Source organism: Kogia breviceps, chromosome 11 (assembly GCF_026419965.1).
Source record: "Kogia breviceps isolate mKogBre1 chromosome 11, mKogBre1 haplotype 1, whole genome shotgun sequence".
Taxonomy (NCBI): Eukaryota; Metazoa; Chordata; class Mammalia; order Artiodactyla; family Physeteridae; genus Kogia; species Kogia breviceps.
Window position 1 is genome coordinate 43,299,791 of NC_081320.1, and position 10,434 is coordinate 43,310,224.

Below are 10,434 nucleotides of genomic sequence, written 5' to 3' on the forward strand. Positions count from 1 at the left end.
TAGTAGATCTCGTACAAGATCATTCTTTTTTAAAAAATTAATTAATTATATTTATTTTTGGCTGCGTTGGGTCTTCGTTGCTGTGTGTGTGCTATCTCTAGTTGCAGCGAGTGGGGGCTGCTCTTCGTTGTGGTGTGCGAGCTTCTCACTGTGGTGGCTTCCCTTGTTGCAGAGCACGGGCTCTAGGCATGCAGGCTTCAGTAATGGTGGCCTACAGGCTTAGTAGTTGTGGCACACGGGCTTAGTTGCTCTGTGGCATGTGGGATCTTCCCAGACCAGGGCTCAAACCCGTGACCCCTGAATTGGCAGGTGGATTCTTTTTTTTTTTTTTTTTTTTTTTTTTTTGTGGTACGCGGGCCTCTCACTGTTGTGGCCTCTCCCGCTGCGGAGCACAGGATCCGGACGCGCAGGCTCAGCGGCCATGGCTCATGGGCCCAGCTGCTCCGCGGCATGTGGGATCTTCCCGGACCGGGGCACGAACCCGTGTCCCCTGCATCGGCAGGCAGACTCTCAACCATTGCACCACCAGGGAAGCCCGGCAGGTGGATTCTTAAACACTGTGCCACCAGGGAAGTCCACAAGATCTTTTTTTTTTGCGGTACGCAGGCCTCTCACTGTTGTGGCCCCTCCCGCTGCGGAGCATAGGCTCCGGACGTGCAGGCTTAGCGGCCATGGCTCACGAGCCCAGCCGCCCCGCACCATGTGGGATCTTCCCGGACCAGGGCATGAACCCGTGTCCCCTGCATCGGCAGGCGGACTCTCAACCACTGTGCCACAAGGGAAGCCCCACAAGATCATTCTTAACTGCAGAGTAACAACCTCTGAAAGAGAGGTAGAGAAAAAAAAACTGGAAGGTGTGAGTCCCACTGGGATGGTACGTCTGAGCTCTTCCCCTTTGCTTGCTAGGTGGAAGAGGAGCTGCAGGAGCAAGAATTCTTGGACCGCTGCTTCCAGGAGATGCTGGATGAGGAAGACCAGGACTGGTTTATTCCATCGCGAGACCTGCCTCAGGCCATGGGACAGTTGCAACAACAGTTAAATGGACTGTCAGTCAGTGATGGTCATGATTCTGAAGATATTTTGGTAAGAGCATATGTAGTTCCACATGTGACATAGTGAAAAGAATGTAGGACTTAGAGTCACAGACTCTCTTTTTGGCCCTACACCCTTGGGCAAGCTCTGGAGCCCTCTGAGCCGCTGATTCTTCACTCACCACCTGGGCATTAATAAGGGGGTGCGTTGAAGATGCATTGCACCTCTTAAAGCACTGTGCAAACGTGATGGTTGCAGCATCACCAACTTTCATTTTCTCCCATGGGCTTTTCAAAGCAGAACTGGATTAAGGATAAAAATTTGAACATGGAAGAGGTTTGGTTTCAAATTATCATTTGCTGCTGTCCTGTTCTTTTGCTATCCCTCAAATATCTGTATTTATAATTTTGAATGATACTGTTATAAAAGTTTCCTGTTCACTTTGGAAGGAATATACTCTTAAGAGACCATCTTCCACTTATAATTAGAAGCCCAGATAAATGAATTCCTTGCATTCCATGTTGACCTAATGTCAGAATTCCGTAAGTGATATTGTTCTCACACAACTCACTTTCTGAATGATTGTGCCCTGCAGTTTGATGAGGTTTTAGATATTCACAACAGAGTAGATACCCAGAGAGTACAGAAAGATGAAAAAAAAAAAAATAGAGATTGTGGTAACCAAACTAGTTTGATGGAGTACTTTGATTTTCATCAAGTTAAGGTACTAATAAATTGAAAAATTATTTTTGGAATCAAATTTAAATGAAATTTAAATGAAAGCATCATGAAGGGAACAGGAGTCTAAAGCAGGAAGGAGAAAATGAGGTTAGCAGGGCTTAGTACATCAGAACATAGAGAACAGCCCAGCAAGGAACAACTCAACAACAGCTTGAGTTGCAAGGAATTCTATTTTTTCTCTCCTTGAGGCTGAGAGGAAGGTACTGGTAATAATGGAAGCAAGGAGAAAATACATTTTAAAGTGCAGCTTGCCTTGGGATTTATTATCTCTTGGTTCTTATTTCAGAGCAAAAGTAACCTGAACCCGGATGCCAAGGAATTTATTCCAGGAGTGAAGTACTGAGCTGACAGAAAGCTTTGAGGAGAACTTGTACGTCCCCACATCTGGGGGCAGCGCTGCACAAAAAGGCGGAGCTGAAGAGGGGGGCGGGACGGGCAAGGGGTGCACAGCGGGGAAAGGGGACAGTGGTTTAACTCGACACTGTGATTGGAGTAACTAATGTGCTCAGTCTTTCTCTACAAGCCTCTGAGTATTTCTCTTTTGTTCTACTGACTTTCATTTGGAGCAATTTCCTATTATTATTAGCTTTTTGATTTAGGGAAATTGCAATTCCCCCCACCCCCCTCCCCCGCCCCCCCCACCCCGCTCCTTCATCAGGAATGTTCTGCTGTATGTGTTTAAACAAAATAAGCTGACCAAGAAAATCTGGGTGTTTAAGAATGCCCTTCCTGCTCTGCTGTATACTTACCAAGGGCAAAATGAACACCTGGAGCACTACTTACTCAGTCTGTTAAGCTGGATGGGAAGAGAAACGAGTGGAAGAAGCAGGTGTTGTAAACCAGAATGCACAGCTCCCTGATCCCTGGGAGTTTCCTGTGATGAGCTGGGATTACCAGTGGCTTGCTGAGCCCATGTCTCCCTGCCTGAACCCTACTCAAGAAAACACAGGCTTAAAGTACTGGAAACCAATAGAAGCAACTTTCATCAACCATCTGGTTGATGAAAGTTGTAAAGCAGAAGGAGAGGACTGGGATGGTGATTGTCACCTGAGTCGTTCAGTTCCTGTTGGCCTACTGTTTACAGCTACCATCAGACTCAAAATTTACAAGGTAAAAGAGCACTGCAGTGGATTTGCCATTTCGTCTCATGGTGTCTAGTCCCCTGTCTCCTCTCCACCCCAACCCTACTCTGTTTTTGAGAAAAGATATTGTTACCAAAGGTGAATGAGAGGCATGCGGTGCTGGCCATCAGCGTCAGCCTGGAGGAGTCATCCTTGAATCCTCTTAGTTATGTCTTAAATTTATTTTGACAGTTTTTTTTCCAGCCCCTTGAGGACTTGGTCCACCTGGTACCTTACTTTCCTTAGAAAGGTTTGTGTGCTTTCACAAGTCAATGTATTTTTCAGGACACTAACAAGAAGCTCAGTTCACAATTTGGATGCTTCCTCCCACCTTACAGAATTATGAAGAAGAACTCCAAAAAAGCCTAGGAGAGCGAGTGCCGTTTGACCCTGGGACTGTGTGACCCACCAGGACAGTTTCGGCAGTTATAACATTTTGCTGTTCCCACATACCCAGGTTTTTGAGTTTTCTAGTTTGGACTTTCTGGGTATGTTCCTTTCCTGCCCACAAGTCACAGGGGTTTTTGTTGTTGTTGTTGTTGTTGATACTCATAAGGAACTAAACTTGGCCCAGGAGCTGCCTTTGTGTGCTAGAGAAGTTGGTGGGAGAGTCAGGTCTAAAAGAGAGCATGTCCAGTCCTGGCCGTTCTCCCAGGACGGGCAAGGACTTGCAGGGGCCTGAGGAGGACAGTGGCTTCTGTATGACTGCCACTGTCTTGTGTGATAGGCCTATCAGGAAAAGATCATGTAACTTGAAATAAAGTCTGTGTAAATTCAGTATGTGGACGTGGGACAGAGGTTGGAAGGAAAGGACTAGGGTTTGGAAAATTTAAGAATTTCTCCTTTTTCTTATGAGGTCCCTTGTTGACTTTTTGAACAGCCACAGGTTTATGTCAGATTGAAAATATGAACCCACATCTTTTCCTGTTTGAGTCTTTAGGATGGCATCATTTGAAAAATGCCCTTCCTTGTTAGGTCACATGTCATAGGAGGGTAGTTTAGGGAGCTCGTATTGTCAGATGTGCTCATGAATTCCCAAAGTCTCTACCTCGAGAGAATGGAACTCTTAACTCATTTTCAGGGAGGGCTACAAATATAGAAATGTCTCAATTCCAGCTTCAGCTTTCAGCTGGAATTGTTGCCTCTAATAAGGAGAGGACCTAGGAAGTGCAGAAATAGAGGTCTCTTTCTTCCAGGGCTGCTTTTCCTCCTTCAATCTGCATTAACTTGTCCAAGCTCAGAATTCTGCAGGCTGCTGGAAACGTGTTGGGATTGCAGAAAGAGCCATTGTCTAGACCGTGGTGTCTCCATCACAAACAGCACCATGGATTCTTGTGTGGCTCCTGGTCTGGGAAGTCCTACAGGGATCCGGATCGAGCCATTTCTTCCTCCTGAAACAGGCTTGCCCTTCTGACACCAGGATAGGCTAAGGTATTAGGTGTAGTTCAAAGGGCTTGTTTTCCCATCTGCTGTGGGGTTTCATCTAGGATGTCAGCGTGGTTGCACAAGGCATATTTGGTCAGGACGAAGAAAGCTTCCTTCCAGCCAAGCAGTGGAACCTGAGGGCTGGCCATTCCAGTCCCACTCAGACACAGTGCGCTGATTCAGGATCAGGAAGCAGCTAGCAGTGTGACCCCCTTCTTAATGTGTAGGTTTGTGCTTCCAGCAGTTCCCCTTGCAGCATGACCTTTTTCTCCATCTGTTTTATGTTGTGAGGTGCGTGCACAATTGTCACGCAGACCACAGGCCCAGCTATAGTCAGAGTTTGCCAACTCCTTAACAGGAAATGCATGTGGGTCTTATTGGATCTTCATTGGGGAAAGGCTGGGAACCTCTATCTCAGACTGTTCCTCATAGGAGAGGTTCTGGGTGCAAGCCAAACTAGACACCTTTACCTTTTAAGGATGAGGCTGGTATTATAAGTGATGATTTTGATATTGAATTTAAGCCACTACTCCAAGATTTTTTAATTGGCAACAAGAAGTTTAAGTATAGAAACAGAATATGTATTTTCAACAATTGCCAACTCTGGCTGGTCCCAGTGTTAGTTTATTCGTGACTGATTTTGTGATTATTGGACCCTAAAACTCCAAAATGAAAATGATTTTATCTCTTGCTCTTCAAGGGGTAAAAAACAAAAGAAATGCCTTTTATTTTCTCCTGCCCTTTGAACTGCAGCAGAAAACTTGATAGATACAGCCTAGGCCTGAGCACCTGCACCTTTGGGTCTTTGGAGCAGTTTCTGACTGCAGCAGTTGACTTTTGGGGATCACATAAGGTCAAACCCAAAAAGATTGCAAGGAAAAGGCTGGACCTTTGCAGCACCTTTAGTTTCCAAAGTCAAAACAGCTGGGGTCCCTTTAATTAAGGTTACAATGCTAATTATAACTTTAAAATGTTTTTGGAGGTAATCAGCATTTTTCAAATTGTGTATTGCTATAATGTCAAAGTTCTGTCTTGATTTTGAAGATTCTGGGAAGTAAAGAGGTGAGTCAAACACTCTGACTTCAGAGTAGAAATTAATATATGTCGGGAAAGTTGTGTGAAGAAGTAGCCAAAGGAAACAGCTTGACTGAATCTTCTTGCATTGGTGCTGCTGCAAAGCCCATGTATAAACATCAGGAGCCCAGGAATCTACACTCCTGAGATGGGAGGGGGCAATTGTTCTTCAATAAGGGTCCTGGCATCACGGGTTAATAATGTTGCCTGGTTAGGTTATGTTGATGTATATGGGTTCAGGCAGAGACCTGACAAATTTGACCAAGATTTGGAGACATGCACCTTTTGGGAAAGACTATTCCTAGCAACTCTCCTCCGGGATAAATGTAGACCTCATTAGTTTGGGAAGTTGCTGGAGAGAACAGGAGGTTTGACTGGGATCTGGTGAGCATCAGGAACCTTGGTCTCCTCCTACCTCTGCCCACGGTTACCCATGTGAATCGTTCCCCTCTCAGAGATCATTAGTTCTCCTGGTCCCTGTGTAGTACGCAGAGTACTTTTCTGCAGCCAGTGCTCTGCTGCCTTGTGAATTTCATCACAATTTTGTAAGGTTTTTTTTTTCCCCTTTGTTTTTAATCTTCTGTCTTTATTTCTCCCATCTCGAATCTGCAATTAGTGACAAAGGACAGGGGAATAGGAGGCTGACCAAGGAAACACTCAAGTTTCCTGCTTGTTACTTGGCCTCTGCCCTCAGTGCCCAGCCCCCGACAGCTGTCCCCAGTCGAGATTTTGGGGGGGGGGGGTCATACAAATAGGACAGCTGAGTACACTGATCTCTATGGGGCGTTAGACAAGTGATTCACCACCCTGCCCCCAGGGGACAGAAGAGAAATCTACAAAGGGACAGATGCACCGTCTTTATTTTAAAAGAAAAAGCCCTTTTAGATTTTGTTACTAGGAGTCTCATTTGTGAGGTCTGCTGAGTTTTCTTCCCCAATCCTACCTTCTTACTGGCTACCTTTTAATATTATAAATAGTAAAGAAACATTCTAGGCTATGTACTATAAAAGAGTAAAATGTTTTCACTCTGTAACTCAACACTAATTGATAATCCTGTCCTGTTGATTGTGAGCCTTCAGAAATGTTTAATGCTTGACAGGTGGTTTGCGAGACAGGGACTTTTTTAAAAAACAACTTTATTGAGGCATATTTTACATAACATAAAATTCACCCATTTCAAGTGTACAATTCAGTGATTTTCGTAACTTTCCTGAGCATCACAGCCATACAGTTCTCAGTTTTAGAACATTTTCATCCCCCTCAATAAGATCCTTCATGCCTATTTACACGATAATACCTGTTCCTAGCTCTAGGGAATCACTAATCTTTCTGTCGGTATAAATTTGCCTTTTCTGGACATCATCTCAATGAAATCACACAAAATGTGGTCTCTTGTATCTGGCTTTTTTCATTTACATATATTTTCGAGGTTCACCCATGACATAACTTGTGTTAGTAGTTTGTTCCTTTTTTATTGCTAAATAATATTCCATCGATGGATATATGTTTCATCACCAGGCGGTCTTTTAAACTTGGATTTCAACCTCCTATGGTCTAAATGGAACCCTGAGAACATAGGGCTCCTGGCAGGGCTGCTGCACATGTCAAAGGGACTGCCTATCAGAACCAGCTTCATCAAGCTCCGAGAGGAGTCTGACCTGCTGCAGAAACTTTTATAATTTTGCTACTTCCTTTTTACATGAAACTTCTGTGCTGTCTACACATCGGGCTTCTGAAGCATCTGATAATTAGCTTAATAAGTTAATGAGCATGTGTTTGAGTGGACAAGAAAGTGAAACCATCAGTACTGTGTTGAATATTTTTTCCTCCCCAACAAAATAGAGGAATCTCTGAACTTGCTCAATAGCGTCGTCTCCATTACCAAGCGGAACATGTGTTAAAGATCGTGCTGCCTTTGTTAGACCAATTTGGAAGGAAAGAGGCCAGCCAGCAGAGGCGGTCAGGAGGAGAAAGGGAGTGGACTTTGCGGTACATCCCAGCGGGTCTGTGCACGGCCCACGCATCTGCTGTTGTGGACGGTGAAGCGCCAAGTGTGCCAGGGCAGCTTAGCACCTCCAGCAGGCCCAGGCCTGGACTTTGGACCTTTATCCCTATTTCTCAAGTGTTTTAAAAGCTGTTTTTGTTCCTTTTTTTCCCTAAATACACATCACATGGTAGTTATTAATACTTTGGGGGAGGGGCAGGGCTTTAAAATTGAAGAAACTACTTTTCATAAAAGTATCAAAAATGGAAAAAAAGTTACTTTTTAAAAACTTTGCTATACAAACCAAATGGCAGCTGTTGAAAATCTCATTAAAATGAGAATAAAATGCATTTGCTGGCAGTGGTACCCTTTTTCCTACAATTGGGTCATTATATCATATTACAAGGGGGCGTATGTGTGGTGTGTGTTTGATTTTGACTCAATGTGGATCACAGTTTTAGGTGCATAATTTTCCATTCTAAATGGTGTTACAAAGTAGTACAAGCATTGTCTTGGAAGTCACAGACTTGAGTGAATCCCACCTCCACCACTTTGTTTGTGCCTTTGGCCTGAACCTGTTTATTCGTAAAGGTGTGACACCTTCCTCCTGGGGGCTATTGTGAAAATTAGACCAAATTTAATTTCAAAATACTGTTTGGCATATGATAGGCACTTAATACATGGTAGTGATAGTGGCAATAATGTGTGTGGCTTTGAACAGAGGCGGTAACAGGAAATCCTTGGGTTTGAAGGGCAACTGGATAGCTGATGTTTTCCTGTTCCTGGGCAAAACTGACTCATCTAGAAAACAAGTGAATGGCTTCTGTATCTGCCTTTCAACTACTGAACAAGTTTGAGAACCTGCTAGGTACCAAGCATTGTCCTAGGTACCAGGGGTGCTGGAGTTAACAAGCAGACATCATCCTTGCTCTTGTGGAGGTTAGCTTGGTAACTCTTAACGGTTTACACCTAGCCTGAATCTCCCAATGATTCTCTGAGGGGCTTTATTTTATGGTAAAAAGATCATGGGACCAGACCATAGCCAATGGGTTTTGTTTTGAGTGCTGTCTTTTCTTTGCCTCCTTCCTACAATCAGGTTTAAAAAAATCTGAGCTGACTTGCCTACTTACGGCTTTTTGAGATAGTTATGTCTAAACAGGGCCTAACTATTCACAGCCTTGAAGACGTGAATGGTGTATTCATTCATTTAAAATTTTCATTAAACTAAGTACATTAAAGAGAAGTGCAGATATTGTAAACAGTACAGTCCATAAATTTTTACCAACTTTCTGTTGGTATAAGGTGTAACGGTATACTCATTTTTAATCCTAATATTTAAAATCCTTAGAGTACTCATCACAGCTAGAAGACATTCAGTGAACATTTGCTGAATGGATGGCGCAGATGAGGCCGTGCTGTCCACGAGATCACACAGGTAGATTAAGGCAGTGCCGGCCTCTTCAAGTCCAGTTCTTGTTCCCAGCTCTCATTCGGCTGTTACAAGCTCAGATGAGATGAATACATACATATTCAATGCCTTGGCAGTGCGGCATCCCATTAATTGCTCCTGATATCTTATTAGTGAAGGAGTTTATAAATTTAAAATTAAAGGGGGAGAATCTCATCAAAAACCACTTATGACCTTCTGCACTGCAACCTCTGTGTAACAGAGCCTAACTGGAGAATAAGCTACCCCATCACATCTCCTTTGACCAAAGGAAAAAGGAACACAGTGACCTTGTGCAGTTTAACATTGCCTTCATTTTTTCAGCTAATATTTAGTGAATACTTATGAGCTGGCACTAGAAAGTCCATCAAGCTGTGCTCCTTGCTGTGCTCTAAGCCCTCCACTGTCCATCTGGAATAGTAGAGCCTGGACAATGGTAAGGAAGCGATGGGTGTACCCTGAAGAACATAAATATCTCTTTTAAAACTCTTCACCAATAGTTTTAGATTATAAGTCCAAAATACTGCTTGATCCTGGTCCTGAGATCATGTGAAAAGACTTCTCCAAAATTCACCGCTCATCAGTAAGTGTTATCAGCACTATGATGGAGCAAAGGCACTCTGTTGTGTCCCTGACTCCTTGCAAGCTTTTTAGCTGAGCTGATGATGTACTGGTGACTTGCTGAGAGCTGACTCCAGTGGTCTGGGCCATACCTAGATGTGAAGAGGGCTGGCTGTCCCTTCAGAAGGGACTTGTCTTGAGTTCTTATTGTTGTGTTGAGCTAGAGGTGATGGGACAAGAGCCACTACTGCTGTGTTCTAGACAGTGAAATAAGTGTCATCTGACTTGGGAAACAAGTATTCAAGACCCCGTTGAGAGCCTAATCAGAGCTCCAAAATTATTGGGTAGAGCTCCCTCAAGTGCAGATCCTGGACCTCTGCAGCAGAAATTACCCAAGGTATTTCGTAGAAATGAAAATTCCCCATCTCATCTCATCCTTGACCTACCGAATCAGAAACCTTATGGAAGGGGGAAAAAATAGAAACCTGAGTTTAAAACAAGCTCGTGAATAACTGATGCACAGCAGTTTGAGAACTGACGTCTAGGACATGATCCATGCCTCTAACAGCTTACACTCCAGACACCTGGAGAGGCGGGCACTGTGGATCAAGACTCTGGCTTCAGTCTTCGCCACGCAGCACGGGCAGAACGGGAAGCTCTGGGCTTGTCTTGACCCATCAAACTGCAGTATCCAGAGGACAGGAAATCACGTCTGCTCCTCACTGATGTTCATCATTCCCGCTGCCACAAAACAAAGTGTCATCCTGTAACCAGAGCCAGGCCAGCAGTCACCAGGAACAGGTAGGCCACCTAGTTGTGTCTAGTTGGCCTTCTTGGATCTCAGCCATCCTCACAACTTCATAAGAACTCATTCATGCAGAAAAACTGCAAAATGTTCTGTTTACCTGTAAGTACCAAATCCAGTGAGGTAAAAATTCTCCCGTATTAGAATTGTACCCTGTCCCCTAAATCCTACTGGGACTATCAAGAGAGGGTGTGATATATCTAAGGTTATTGCTGGTGATGTTTTCCATGGACAACACTTAGTT

General features: G+C 44.0%; 1 protein-coding gene across 1 annotated transcript in view; it reads left to right on the plus strand.

Annotated features, from left to right (window-relative positions):
- The window catches only part of PAIP2B (poly(A) binding protein interacting protein 2B), a 50,380-nt gene extending 42,653 nt beyond the window's left edge, over positions 1-7,727 (plus strand). Inside the window, exons 3-4 of the mRNA XM_067007435.1 lie at positions 907-1,083; positions 2,060-7,727. Of these exons, the coding sequence (XP_066863536.1) occupies positions 907-1,083; positions 2,060-2,116 (234 nt within the window). The 3' untranslated portion in view covers positions 2,117-7,727. The remainder of the gene's footprint in view (positions 1-906; positions 1,084-2,059) is intronic.
- The last annotated feature ends 2,707 nt before the right edge of the window (positions 7,728-10,434 follow it).